This window comes from Euleptes europaea, chromosome 10 (genome assembly GCF_029931775.1).
Source record: "Euleptes europaea isolate rEulEur1 chromosome 10, rEulEur1.hap1, whole genome shotgun sequence".
Lineage (NCBI taxonomy): Eukaryota > Metazoa > Chordata > Lepidosauria > Squamata > Sphaerodactylidae > Euleptes > Euleptes europaea.
This window is the reverse complement of record NC_079321.1, coordinates 11,338,177-11,353,116: the sequence shown is the minus strand read 5'-3', so window position 1 is coordinate 11,353,116 and position 14,940 is coordinate 11,338,177. Positions and strand designations below refer to the sequence as shown.

The 14,940-nt window shown below is 46.9% G+C and overlaps 1 protein-coding gene across 1 annotated transcript in view; it reads left to right on the top strand.

Annotated features, from left to right (window-relative positions):
• Nucleotides 1-5,032: 5,032 nt before the first annotated feature.
• The window catches only part of TNFRSF21 (TNF receptor superfamily member 21), a 48,951-nt gene continuing 39,043 nt past the window's right edge, over nt 5,033-14,940 (top strand). The window contains exons 1-2 of the mRNA XM_056856449.1: nt 5,033-5,686; nt 9,319-9,825. Coding sequence (XP_056712427.1) covers nt 5,038-5,686; nt 9,319-9,825 — 1,156 coding nt within the window. The 5' untranslated portion in view covers nt 5,033-5,037. The remainder of the gene's footprint in view (nt 5,687-9,318; nt 9,826-14,940) is intronic.

Sequence of the window (14,940 nt, the reverse complement as noted above, 5' to 3'; positions counted from 1 at the left end):
CTGGTTGGCCCCTGTGTGAACAGACTGCTGGACTTGATGGGCCTTGGTCCAGCACGGCCTTTCTTATGTTCTTATGTACTTAAAGCATAGCCAGGAGCAGATGAAGAGGGGAAGCTGTAGCTTGCTATGGCTTGCCTCCTTCCATCTAGTTTTTTTTCTTTTACCCTGTTGCTGTGCCGTGGGTGGGGTGGGCAGGAAGGGACTGGGAAACCTAAACAGGTGGAAGGGGAGGCATGCCAATCTGGCAAGGGGACAGGGAAGGGGGTTGAATGAGGCAGGGGGAACAAGTGGGGAGAGGCAGTCTGAAGCCAGAGGTGGTGGGGGAGCCTCAGGTGATGTCTAGGAGCAGGGAAACTGGATTTCCCTTCCCCTGTGAGACCTTGCAGGTCCCCTCTTGCATATGTAGGGCTACCTACCTCCAGGAGAGACCTGGAGATCTCCCAGAATTACAGTCAATTTCCAGAGGACAGAGATATGTTCCCCTGGAGAAGACGGCTGCTTCGGAGGGTGAACTCGATGGCATGACACCCTGTTGCAGTCCCTCCCCTCCCCAAGGCTTCCTGCAAATCTCCAGGAATTTCCCAACTGAGAGCTGGCAATCCTACGCATATTCATATGAATAGAACTACATACTGTCAGCTTGAAAAATGACCCCCTAATCTTGGCCGGTTTCCTTCCTTTTCTCCCCCCCTCCACCCCCTTTTTTTTTTGCTTCCTCCAATTATGTTGCATTTAGGAGATATTTTCCCCTTGGATGATTTTTGTTTCAGCGTTGAAATGAGAAAATCCTTGCCTTTCCCCCCTCTCCTTTTGAATTCAGCATGCAATACGTCTGTATCGACCTCCATTGTGACTCTTAAGTGGATTTCTTAAATGCAATTTCCCCCTTTTTTTCTGGGTGAACCTCAGCCTTCTAGAAATCTCTGTTAGAAGTTCCAAGAAACCGGGGAGAGTTTTGCCGGTGGAGGGGTGTGAACCCATTACAGCTTTCCAAAAGGCATTTTCCCCCCTTGATAAGTGGGCTGTCTCCATCTTGTCTTGGCTGACTAGCTTTATTAAGCATACATTGTGTGTTCGTGAGGGAGAATAAGGGATGGCGTACACTGTGTGTATGTGTCTGCGGTTCTGCGGCCAACATAAAATCTGTGGGACATCGAGACCAAAAGCATTTTCTTGCTCTGAAAGACGATTCTCCTCGTTCTCCTGTGAGTGGGCATTGAGAAGATGGAGTTTGGGCCATGATTATTTCTACCAGGATAGCCGCTTGAGAGCAACCTGAATGCTTCTCCTCCCGCAGAGGAAGTGTGAAGGAGTTGCTTCCTCCAATTATGTTGCATTTAGGAGAAATTTTCCCCTTGGATGATTTTTGTTTCAGCATTGAAATGAGAAAATCCTTGCCTTTCCCCCCTCTCCTCCATTTTTATTTATTGCGTCCTCCATTTTTATTTCTTTGCATGGTGGCAGACCTTTCCGGTTCCTGTTGAGTGGCCGGCCTGGTTTGCCTTTTTTTGAGACTGGTTCATAAACTCCGTTCTGAAAAAGGCCAGGCTGTGGTGTTCTTCATCATGGGATGGTTTTAGGAAGAAGGAATTAAAGGGCAAATGTCTAACTAAACCGATAAACACATAATGACAGAAAGGGAAGGAATACTAGTGTATATTCATTCATTCATTCATTCATTCATTCATTCATTTATTGCTCCAATTTAATACCCTGCTCTCCCTGGCCAAGACCGGCCCCTTTCTGCTTCCAAGGAGCTCAGGGAAGCATTATGTAGTTCTCCCGTTTTATTCTCGCAGCAACCCTGTGAAGTTGACAGAATGAGTGACTGGCTTGAGGTCACCAGGTGTGTTCCATAGGAAGCAGGGATCTGAACCCGAGTCTTCCCAGGCATAGTCCAACGCTTACAACTACACCTAGGGTTGCCAACTTCCACGTACTAGCTGAAGATCTCCCGCTGTTACAACTGATCTCCAGCCGATAGAGATCAATTCACCGGGAGAAAATGGCCACTTTGGCAACTGGACTCTATGGCATTGAGGTCCCTCCACAAACCCCGCCCTCCTCAGGCTCCGCCCCAAAAACCTCCCACCAGTGGTGAAGAGGGACCTGGCAACCCTATCTACATCACACCAGCTGTCTATGAGTATTGTTAATATAGAGCAGGGTAGATGTGGAATATATATTATAGGTATGCCAATAAAGGTTAATGAAATGAAATGAAAATGAATCTATATTATAGCAAGGGCTGTCAGGTCTCCTGTGGTGGGAGTCCTGGCAATCCGGTCCGGTGCCTCAAAAGTCGGCTTTGGGGAAATGGGGTGGCCATTATGATGGCACATGACATCACTTCCAGTTTTCAGCAGAATTGACATCATGGTGTTGGGGCATTGCTCTAGGATTTGCCAAGAACTCAGTGGTTTAACCATAGAATTCTAGAGGGTCACCTATGTCGTGATGGCATTTCTGTTTTTTTGGCAAACGTGATATCGCATGCTGATGTAATGCTGCTGGCCTGTAACTCCACTCCCCCCATCCCTGTACCCCATCCCTAGTTGAAACCTTTGAAATGCCACTTTTTGTTTGAATTCTGGAGCATAGAAAGGGCATTCTGGAGCATAGAAAGATTCTTTCCCCTTTCAGCTCTCTCTGAAATACCTCTCTTTTTGGCAATACCATTGAGCCTTGTCAATTGAGTCTTGTCAAACAGAAGACATAATTTTTTTATGTAGTGTGCTGTGGTATGGAAGCATAGTTTCTCTGTGCAGGAGGCATTGCATACAAAGGCATTGTTTTTCGGGGTTGATGTGTACCAGTTAGCTGTGCATAAGCGCATGAAATCCTGTTGGCTTTTTGCAGTGGCTTTTTATAAGCTGTTCTGAAGTGTGTTTTCTGCAAATTTTGTTTTTGTCAATTATGCAGCAGGGCAAATATAATCGTGCTAAAGCAACCATGGCAGCCAGCAACACTGCACCAAAATTGATGCAGTGCCGTTGGCCGCTCTGTGTGTTTTTTTCCCCCTCCCGCAGCATCATGTTGTGGGGATTCTTTTATAAAAATATATCTTCCTTGGCCGACTTCCCAGAATAGGTAGCAACTGAAGAGTGCAAGCATATATAATACAACAGAGCCACAGGAAGACCATACATCTCCCCGCCCCCGTCCCCGGTTAAGAGAAAATGAATCTGCTTTAGTCCTAACATTCATTTTGGGGGATTAATTTGTTCTGTCCCAGAGTAATAGCTGAGCCGCCGTGTCTTGCCTGTTAAATGTAACTTTGAGTTACTGCATTTTTTCGTCCCGGTTTTGTTGTGCTACTGAGTTGCTGAAAACTGTGCTGTAGAATTTATTCTTTTCTTCCCGGTAGAACTGCTTTTCTTTCTACCGCTCTCCTGATTCACTTGTTGGATAACTTCAGCTCCTTAACGCTTCTTGTATGCGTCCGATATGCAATTAATTATCGCAGCTCGCAAGGGGGAATAGCTTGGGTTACCTCTTCCCCGCTCCCCCTTTTTGCTATAGTAAATAGCCATTTTAACTTCACACTGGAGACAAACTCGTTTTTGTTGGGGCGTATGTTTTTGCAGGCTAGAATCGGTTTTGTCGAAGGCGTCCTGTCTAATCTGTCGGCGGGCTGTCCTTGCAGTGGTTGGGCCACAGGTTGCCCTCGCAACCATTCCCCTCTGTGTTTCTACCTGGCGCAACTTGCCAGGTGGTGACTCCCCACAGGACAGAAGTTTTGGAGCCTCGTCGCTTTAAGAATACCTCCCAGACTTTCACTCAGTGGTGTGTGTTCGCGCGCGCACTTGCGCTATAATGAATGAAAAGTAAATGGAAGATATATTGGGGGTGGCTAAAAAGAAGTTCGGAAACAAGGTCCTTGCGCCTCTAAGCAAAATTATTAAGGTGCTATAATTTAGCCATCGCTTGCTGATTTCCCCTGCCTTAAATTTGGCTGGACCAAACCCATGAGGCAGATTCTCCAGGTTGAATTCCATATTGATGAGGAGCAGTTTTGACAACTAGCATTGTCCAGGTGTAAAATGTTGAAAAATAATGCACATTACAACATTTCTTGGATGCATACCCCCTCCTCCAGTTTGTCAGTAATCGCTGAATTACCAGGAGAAGGAAAGGGAGTGGAGAAAATACACCTAAGGAGAAGGAGAGTTGGTTTTTTTATACCCGATTTTCTCTACCTTTAAGGAGTCTCAGACTGGCTTACAATCAACCTTCCCTTCCTCTCCTCATAACGGACACCTTGTGAGAGGGGTGCGGCTGAGAGAGTTCGGAGAGAGCTGTGACTAGCCCAAGGTCACCCAGCTGGCTTCATGTGTAGGAACGGGGAATCAAACGCGGTTCTTCAGATTAGAGTCCGCTGCTCTTAATCACTACACCGTGCTGGCTGTCATTACTACTACTACTACTACTACTACTAAGCCTCCCCCCCTACTGATGATGATGATGATGATGATGATGATGATGATGATGTTATTCTTCTATTCCACTGTCCCTGTCAGAGCCGGTCTCAGAGCAGCTAACAAAGCTGCTTCTATGTATGCCACACCTTAACTATCCAAAATGCAGATCACTAGTGAAAAGAATGAGCTTCAGAAGATCACAACTCCCCAAATCCCAGTTTTTCATTAGAAAACCCCTGTTTATCTCAATGGAAGGGCTGTGGGTCAGTGGTAGAGCCCCTGCTGGGCACGCAGAAGGTCCCTGGTTCAATCCCCGGCATCTCCAGTTAAAAGAACCAGGTAGTAAGTGATGGGAAAGACCTCCGCCTGAGACCCTGGAGAGCTGCTGCCAGTCTGAGTAGACAATACTGACTTTGATGGACCAAGGGTCTAATTCAGTATAAGGCAGCTCCATGTGTTCAGCCTTTTCCATCCTGTGCCATATGTACCTTTGAGCGGGTAGGTGGGAGAGTTGTATCTCTCGAATGGAACTGACTTTTAACTGCCGGCTGTCTGCATAAACAGTGGTTTGCTTCAATGTGCTTGACGTGTTTTATGTTTTGTTTTCCAGGGCTTCATGTTGCTCAGCACCACTGATGCTCAGTCAAAGCTGACCTCAGAGCAGAACGCCATCAGCCCTTCCTCCGGCACGTACAGCCACTTTGACCGGGCCACGAAGAGTGAACTGATTTGTGACAAATGTCCCGCAGGGACCTACGTGTCTAAACACTGTACCAACACAACCTTAAGGGAGTGTAGCGGCTGCCTCCGCGGGACTTTCACGAAGCACAAAAATGGGATTGAGAGATGCCACCCCTGCAAGAAGCCTTGCAAGCGGCCGACGGTCGAGAGAACGCCTTGCACGGCTTGGACCGACCGCGAATGCTCCTGCCCGCCCGGCCGCTTCCTCGCCAACGACACCTGTAACCTTTATTCCGAGTGCCCCGTCGGCTGGGGCCTGAAAAAGAAAGGGACTGACACGGAAGATGTCAGGTGCAAGCCGTGCCCTCCCGGCACGTTCTCTGATGTGCCTTCTAGCGTCCTGAGATGCAGAGCCTTCACGGACTGTTCCAAAAAGAGCATGGTGGTAACGAAGCCGGGGACAAGGGAGATGGACAATGTCTGTGGCCTTCCGCCCTCTCTCCTGAATGCTGCTGGGCTCTCCTCCCGTCCAGAAGAGGAGAAGGAGCGTCACGAAGCGGCTTCTACTACTTCTCTTCCCAAAGGTAGATACGAAGCGGGGCCAAGCGTTTGTCTCCGGGGTCGTTGAGCTTGTGTGGTGTGTCCAGGCAGTCGGTTGGGAGGGTCTCACCTGCTGCTCTGGAATGTCATAGGATCATAGCGTTGGAAGGGGCCATACAGGTTATCTAGTCCAATCCCCTGCTCAAGAAGAAGAATGGGTTTTTATACCCCGCTTTTCTCTACCTTCAAGGAGTCTCAAAGCAGATTACAATCGCCTTCCCTTCCTCTCCCCACAACAGGCACCTTGTGAAAACTGCAAAATTTGCTTACCATTTCGTGATATGTTGACTGATCCTAACAGAGGGTATTGCGTGACTTTTTGTGTTAGGCTTTTAATGGGTGAGTCGTTACCTGGGAAGAATGAATTACAATATTCTCTAGCTAGCTTTGAAATGGACATTATGTAGTAATGAGTTCATTAAGGCCTTTCCCAAGTCACCGATGTGAGGATTTAAAAATCCCTTTAATGGCTTTATCGTAAGAGAGTTATGTAGTTACTGGAAGACAGGTTCACTTTGTGTCAGCTGGGAACAAAGAGGGGTCTGGAGACCAAGTCCTATGAGGAAAGGTTGAAGGAGCTGGGTATGTTTAGCCTGGAGAGGAGAAGACTGAGAGGGGATATGAGAACCATCTTCAAGTATTTGAAGGGCTGTCATATAGAGGAGGGTGCCGAGTGGTTTTCTGTTGCCCCAGAAGGTCGGACCAGAACCAACGGGTTGAAATTAAATCAAAGAAGCTCTTTGTTGGAAATGTGGTATGGAAACAGGTACATTTATGCATGTCTGGTGGTTTTGTAAAAAAATAAGGAGGTTTTGGAGATTAGTTTTGAATGAAACTAATAATTTGATTAAATTAAAAATTAAGAGAGATCCCGCCTTTTTGTTTATTGGGTATTCCAAAAAAAGATTTAGATAAAGGTGACAGAGTCATATGTCAATATAGTTTTGCAGCAGCAAGAATTATAATTGCAAAAAAATGGAAGCAAACAAATAAACCTTCAATTAAAGAGTGGAGAGAAAAATTATGGATGTATATGCGGATGGCCAAAATTACAGTTTTTTTACATGGTAAAGATATGGAGGAATTTAAATGTACATGGGCAAAGGCCGCTGCATACTGGGATAAAGTGGCAAAAACGGATTTTAAAAGTATAGTTAACGAATTATAGTACAATGTGATTTTTAATATGATATAATAATAGAAATTTTTCTTTTTCTATTGCCATAACACTCCATCGGAAGTTCAATGGTGAAGGGCACTGCGGTGGGGTGGGGGGTGGGATTTGGATTCAGGGCACTATGGAGTTTATAAAGAGAATAGAATAATGTATTAGTAGATAATTAGTGCACTGTATATGTATTTTTATTTCTTTTCTTTGTGTAAGTGTATTTTATGTTTTTTTTATTTTCTGTGTTTTTATGTTTTATTATAAAAATAATAAAAAAAATTAAAAAAGAAAAGAAAAGAAATTACATCAAAGGACTTTCCATCTAGACATTTAGGAAGAATTTTCTAACAGAGAGGTTCCTCAGTAGAACAGGCTTCCTCGAGAGGTGGTAAGCTCTCCTTCCCTGGAGGTCTTTAAGCAGAGGCTAGATAGCCATCTGTCAGCAATGCTGATTCTGTGACCTTAGGCAGATGATGGGAGGGAGGGCATCTCGGCCGTCTTCTGGGCATGGAGTAGGGATCACTGGTGTGTGTGTGGGGGGGCAGGGGTAGGTAGTTGTGAATTTTCTGCATTGTGCAGGGGGTTGAATTAGATGACCCTGGTGGTCCCTTCCAACTCTATGATTCTACCTGCAGTCATAGGCCGTGAGTACATAAGTGAGGCAGCTCTTGGCATGTTCTTCTGCAGTGGTTCCTACAAAGCCTTCTGTGGTCTGTTGACAAGAGGCAGAGACCGGCTGGACAGGTTGATGCTGGCAGAGTTGAGATAAGGAGTTGTCCTAATCCTGCTGGTGTGGTTTAGCATGCAAATTCATTTCCGACACTGGACTAGATCCTGTAACTTTGTTCCCTGCACGCTTCTCTCTTAGCTCTGTGAAGATGGTCCTTGGCTGTGGGGCATATTCTTCTGACGCATTCACACTAGGGGTCTCCTTAAAAAATATATTGGCCAGAAGCAGAAATGCCTAGCACCAGAAGAAGCGGAGTCTGCAGCAGGGAATCACCTTCTCAGCACCCGGGGGAAAGTGCGGGCAGAGCAGAGATACGGGGTGCGAATTAGTGTTTTCATTAGCTATCAAGGTTTTTGCTCATACTTGGTCATATTGTAGAAAATTGTCCACGTATGAGTAAGCAGTTTAAGACTGTGCTTAATTTAAAGATTTTGTAGGGTTGCCGAACCAGATAATTTTCCCGTAGCTTTTCTTCTAAGTTTTGCTTTTCCAAACAAATGGAGAAGAAATTCTGTATCTGATGTTCTGGTCTTGCAAAAAAAAAAATTTTTTTTTAACAGTCACAAACTTACGGGAATTTTGTAAAATCTGCTCTTAAGATTGGCGATCTTGATTTATTTTTTTTAGAACACCATTTTCATTTTGGATTCTATAGCAGTAGATCGGGGTTCCCCAATATGGTGCCCATGTGTGTCGTGGTGCCACTAAGTGTTTTTTAGAAAGAGGGCAGGACCAGATGGGGTGTAGTTGTGTAGCGTAGTGGTGGTGTAGTGTTTGGTGGACTCCAATCTGAAGGACTGGGTTTGATTCCCCACTCCTCTACATGAGTGGCGGACTCTAATCTGGTGAACCGGGTTGGTTTCCCCACTCCTCCACATGAAGCCTGGACTAGTGTCCTTGGTCTAGTCACAGTTCTGTTAGAGCTCTCTCAGCCCCACCTACCTCACAGGGTGCCTGTTGTGATTTTAGCAATGTTTATGAAACTCCAGATGTTCCTCTCGCACCTTGTTATCTCTTATTCCCCACCAAAGCTGTGAAACGCTAGACACATCTAAACTTTGCTTCAGTCAGGCCTTTTTGCTATGCGCTTTTGGAGCCTAATGAAACCTTCATCCAGTATGAGGGTCTGGATCTTTATTTAGGGCTTGGGTGTCAGTGGGGAGGGAAAGGAAAGGTGATTGCAAGCCGGTTTGAGACTTCTTAAAAGTTAGAGAAAATCAGAGTGTAAAAACGTCTGACTGTACATCGGTAATTGAGCTTCCAAGGTACAGCAGCTGCTGTTTTTATGTGCATTTTATGTGGTTTCTTTTTCTAAATAATGTTATTATTATTATTTATTAGATTTATATCCTGCCCTATCCCAGCCGTGGGATATGTTGCATTATATGTAATGTTGCATTATAGGTTTGAGACTAATTGAAAGCCATTTTGGTCCGGATTACCTTGCTTAGTAACATGCAGGTTATAAGTTTGTTACCTCTTTTCTAACATTGTAAGTATGTGGATATGTTTATGTCTGTAATGTTGGAGTAGCACTTAGTAGCCATGTATTTAGATCAGGGATTTATCATTTTAGAGCAGGGAGTTATCATTTTATTGTAGTAATAATATGTGCTAGTTCTAACACTTTTTTAGGAGTATTATAACAGATTTTGCTGGTGTTTTACTGTAAATAAATAAACTGAATTGAATTCTAACATTGTGTGTGCGTTCTGCAGGTGTGGATTTTTCAGCTTCCAACTTCTCTGCCACTCACACGCCAAACCTGTACATTGACACGGTGGAGCTCACGGGGCCAAGTAATGAAACGTCAAAGAACGAGTCCGTAGTTGGGAACGCGACATCTCCGGAGCATCCACAGCCCATGAATCACCAGCAGATCCATTACCACAAGCACGCCACGTCCATCCTAAAACTGCAGCCAGCTCTGGAAATGAGTGGCAGTGTGAAATCCAGCATTCCTTACAAGCCCCCCAAAAGGGGACCTCCGCGTCAGGCCGCCCACAAGCACTTTGATATCAACGAACACTTGCCGTGGATGATTGTGCTGCTGCTGCTGCTCGTGCTGGTGGTGATCGTGGTCTGCAGCGTCCGGAAAAGTTCGCGGACTCTGAAGAAGGGACCCAGGCAGGATCCCAGCCTCATTGTGGAGAAGTCCGTGGTGAAGAAATCTTCTGTGCCGGCCCCGAGCAGGGAGAAGTGGATCTACAATTGCAATGGGCATGGTGAGTAACAGTGGCAGAAAGCCACGAATGAAATCTGGAGAACCCTGTGATGTTACTATACCCAGAGAGCAGCATGGTGCCCAGGTGCGCCATGGTACCTACCAACACCTTTCGTGGTGCTCACCTGGTGTTTTTAGAAAGTGGACAGGGCCAAGTCGGGTTTGTGCCCAGCAGGGCTTCTGATTGCATGTGCAGATTAAAAGGCATCCTGTTAAACAGCAAAGAAGACGAAGAAGAAGAAGAGTTGGTTTTTATATGCCAACTTTCTCTAGCCCTTAAGGAAGAATCAATCCGGGTTACAATCACCTTCCCTTCCCCTCCCCACAACAGACACCTTGTGAGGTAGGTGGGGCTGAGAGAGCTCTAAGAGAGCTGTGACTAGCCCAAGGTCACCCAGCTGGCTTCATGTGGAGGAGTGGGGAAACCAACCCAGTTCTCCAGATTAGCGTCTGCTGCTCATGTAGAGGAGTGGGGAATCAAACCTGGTTCTCCAAACCACCGCTCTTAACCACTACACCACGCTGGCTGTCATAGAGCTTACCATAAGAGTTGCACACAGCCTCACTCCCTGACATTTTGTGGTTAGCTCCGCCTCCAGGGGAAGCCATTTTGTCATTACATCCACCACCCTCTGTCAGAGTTTGAAAGGTGCCCGCAGGCTTAGAAAGGTTCGGGACCCCTGCCGTAGACACTGACGTGGGATTTATTACCATGTCTGACTTTACTGACGACTTGAGGGGGATGGAGGGAGAGCTTCCCCTCACTTCAAGAAGAGGATGGACAGCTATCTTATGGAACTGCTCTAGCTCTGGGACTTCCTGTATTGAACAGGAAACTGAACTAGATGGCCCTCTAGGATTCCTTCCAGCCCTGAAACTCTATGACAACAGATCTGTCTGCCTGAGCGAAGCTGTGTTAGACATTGGTACAATACAGTATACCATTTTGTATGTCCTGCTCTCGTTCTGTAGGAAGGGGACAGTTGTACTCATTGTCAGCTTTCTAGGCCTTTGTCCTCCTTGGATTGGTGGCATAATACTACACATGACTAGATCTGGTAGATTGGGTAAAAAAAAGAAACGCTTCTTTGTTTAAGGGCTGCTAAAATAAGATTCTCACTTTATGTAAGCAGCGTTTACGGCAGCACGCAAGTCTCTTCTTCCTGTTCTGTCAATCCTGTCCTTAAACAGATTAGCTCTGTGGTCTGAGGGAAGGGAACGTATAAACTCTGTGGGAGAAGGAGAAACCCTTAAGTTGCATATGTGTTGTTCGCAAACTGCTGGCTGCGGTTGTGAAGCTTCAGACGCAAAAAGTAGAAATCCCCGCTGGCAATGCAGCTTCAGAGCTAACCACTTTGCATAGATTTTAATTCAACGTTAGCCCTAGGAGTTCTCTGCAGCCTTGAGGCACTTTACGTTGCATCCTTAGTACAAAATTTAGAAGTGCAAATATATATATATATATATCCAATGACGAATGAGGTTACTGCATTCACTTCCCTTTGTTTTTGCAAGGTTGTTTGTAGGGGTACACTTGGTTGTTGCTTAGAGCAGCAAATATAAGCGAAGGAGCCACGCATGGACGCAGCTGTGGCTTGCAGCACTGGATCAGTTTATTGGTGAACCCATGCTCAGGCTGCCAAGTTTCTTTTCAGGGCAGACACCTCAGTACTCAAGTTTTCTTGGCCACCTTGAGCAGGATCCTTCTTCATGTCCTACACCACTTATTAATCCACCCCCCCTGGAGTCAGGGTATTGTGGTATCTGATGTGAGACGTTCCTGTGAGATTGGAGCCATCTATGGGCGGTGGGGGTTGAAAGTGCCGTGAAGACATAGCTGACATACGGTGACCCCTTTGGGCAGGGGTGTCGGACTCACTTGTTACAAGGGCCAGATACGACATAAATGTCACTTGGTCAGGTCAGGCCATGCCTCGCCAGCCCAGGTCAGGACTGGGGGTGGGTGGGCTGGCTCGCAGGGTGGATAAGAGCTCTCAAGGGGCCAAATCCGGCCCATGGGCCGTATGTTTGACACCCCTGCCTTAGGGTTTTCAAGGCAAAGGACATTCAGGGGTTGCTTGCCATTGCTTTCCTCTGCAGAGCGAGCCTGGTATTCCTTGGTAGGCTCCCATCCAAGTACTAACTAGGGCCGGACCTGCTTAGTTTCTGAGATCTGACAAGATTGGGGTAGCCTGGGCCATCCCAGATAGGGCAAGAAATGGACAGAGGTGATTTTGCCATTGCCTGCTGTGAAGAAATGGGACTTGGAGGTTTTAAAATGCTAGAAGGGAAGAAAGTTTCTGGAGGTTCCAGGAAGAACGTCTTTGACCCAGGTTGACCTAGTCAGTGGGTGGAGACAGAAAAGGATTAAAACTGCTGAGAGGGAGCAGAGAGCTCTCTTTTGGCTGGGACATTCAGGGAAGACAGAGATCATCTGAGGCCTGGAGGAGGCAGCCATTTTTGACAATGTGCTGGCCCCGGGTGCTGATGAAACCTTCCAGGTAATGGAATCTAGATAGAGACGTACAGTACCCTAAGCTTAAGAGCCTGTCCTATATTCCAACGTCTGATAGGGCATGTATAGAGAGGGACAGAGGAGTTGCGTTTCTCCCAGTTCTTTTGAATCCCTTGCTCAATCTGTTGCTGTGCTAGAAGTATCCCTGGAAATGTTTTACTTTTAATAAATACTTTTAAACTTTGAATGCTGACCATAGTTCTGTGTACCACATAGTCCTCCAACAGCTTGGAACATGCTATTGGAAAACAAGGGGAGGCCTAGGAGGGAGGGAGGCTGGCAGTTGGCAAGCAGCTATTTCTCCAGTGGCCACCCCAGGCCGTATCTTGTCTCTGTGGTGCACAGAAGTGGGGCAAGTGGGAGACACCGAGGCAAGACCTGAGGATTTGAGAGGGACGCTGGTGGGGGTATCCTGACCCCCACCCCAGTGGACAGGTGGTGGCAGCAATTACCCGAAAGGAGAAAAGGGCAACCCCTTCCAGGGGAGGTTGAGAATCCCTGGGAGAGGGCGGGAGTGGAATAGGGCCTGAGAATCTGAGCAGGCCCATTCCCCCACACCTGCCTCTGCGTAGCGACCCTGGGCTTCCTTGGTGGTCTCCCATCCCAGTACTAACCAGGACCAACCCTGCTTAGCTTCCAAGATCTGACGAGATCGGGCTAGCCTGGGACATCCAGGACCAGACAAGAGATGAGATTGGGCCATTCAAGAGCAAGGCTATTTACTGGGATGAATCTCTTAAGTAACTTTGGGGAAGGAGTATTCTAATAACATAGCTATATATAAATCAAGGCAGACTTTACACACACACACACACACAGACACACACATATCACTGACTCTCTTTCGTTTGCACGTATACCGTCTGTGAAGGAACTGACATGCTAGGCTAGGGCAAAAACCTGACGGCTCTGCTCTTCCTGAGCTGGGCCAATCTTGTCAACAGCCATGTGCCCCTTGAACACATAAAGCTGCCTTATACTGAATCGGACCCTTGGTCCATCAAAGTCCGTATTGTCTACTCAGACCGGCAGCGGCTCTCCAGGGTCTCTGGCAGAGGTCTTTCACATCACCTACTTGCCTGGTCCCTTTAACTGGAGATGACGGGGATTGATGCTCTACCACTGAGCCATAGCCCCTCCACAAAGGAGGACTGTACACATGAAGCTACCTTATACTGAATCTGACCCTTGGTCCATCAAAGTCAGTATTGTCTACTCGGACTGGCAGCGGCTCTCCAGGGTCTCTGGTAGAGGTCTTTCACATCACCTACTTGCCTGGTCCCTTTAACTGGAGATGCCGTGGATTGAACCTGGGACCTTCTGCATGCCAAGCAGATGCTCTACCACTGAGCCCCGGCCCCTCCTCTCTCTCCTCTTGCCTGCTGTTGGTGAGAATTGCCTTTGGTCAACCCTGCGGGGAGGTTTTTTGGAAACTGGAAGAGAGCTTGGCTTTTTTCTTTCAGGGCTCCAACGTGTGCTGCGGGTGGTTAATAGTTGGTGGGCAGTCTGCCCAGTGAAATTTTCTGAGATTTGCGAGGCTGAGCTGGTTAAATTCCTAGACAGCCATGCTCATAAAGGAATGCTGCCATTTAACCCAAGGGCACAGGAGGAAAAATTGGCCTTTGTTTTTGTGTAAAGAAGAGGAGCTTTGCCTAGAAGCCTTCGCAGCCGTTGAGACATCTGGTGGCTATAAAAAAGTAGGCTGTAGAGCAGAAATGCCCCGTGGCGCAGAGTGGTAAGCTGCAGTACTGCAGTCAAAAGCTCTGCTCACGACCTGAGTTCGATCCTGATGGAAGTTGGTTTCAGGTAGCCGGCTCAAGGTAGACTCAGCCTTCCATCCTTCTGAGGTTGGTAAAATGAGTACCCGGCTTGCTGGAGGTAAAGCGTAGACGACTGGGGAAGGCAATGGCAAACCACCCCATAAACGTAGTCTCCCTAGTTTGACTCTCCCTTAAGTGGCAGAGAAAGTCGGCGTATAAAAACCAACTCTTCTTTGTCTTCTTTCTTCTTCATCATCCTTCTTTTTCTTCCTCCACCTTTCTTCTTCTTCCTCCTTACTGTCATTGTGTTGCTCCTCAACTCGTTGTGTAGACAACATTCACAAAACTCTTGTTAAAGGCCTTAGCAAAAACAAAAAAAAGGTCCCTGCTATGAATATGGAAATGGCAGCTGAGCGCAGTCCTGCAAAGGCCGCCGTTGCTCCGGCGTCTCTTCTCCGGGCTCTGTGCAATCTGCAATGTGTCGGGTTCCAGTAATCAGCTGTCCTGCGGTGACTGAGCGAGAACTGGAAAATCCCAAAGGTGCTTTTTGTTTAGCCAATTAGTAATCGGGGCGATTGTTTTGTTCGGAAAGACGGCTGCTAATACATCCCATCACGCTGGGATTTGAGCTTATAATGCAAACTTTATTTTTAACCCTACCCAGAGCGCTGCTTGAAAAACCTGGTCCCTGAATGACAGAATAGTGTGTCTCAGTCACAGATGAACTGCCCTGAGAACTGCGGGCTCTTGTCTAGGGAGTATTTTTTTTTTCTCTTCTCCCCCCCCCTTGTCATCTGTTGGCTGTGCAGCATCCTTTGAGACACGTGAACAAATGAAGCTG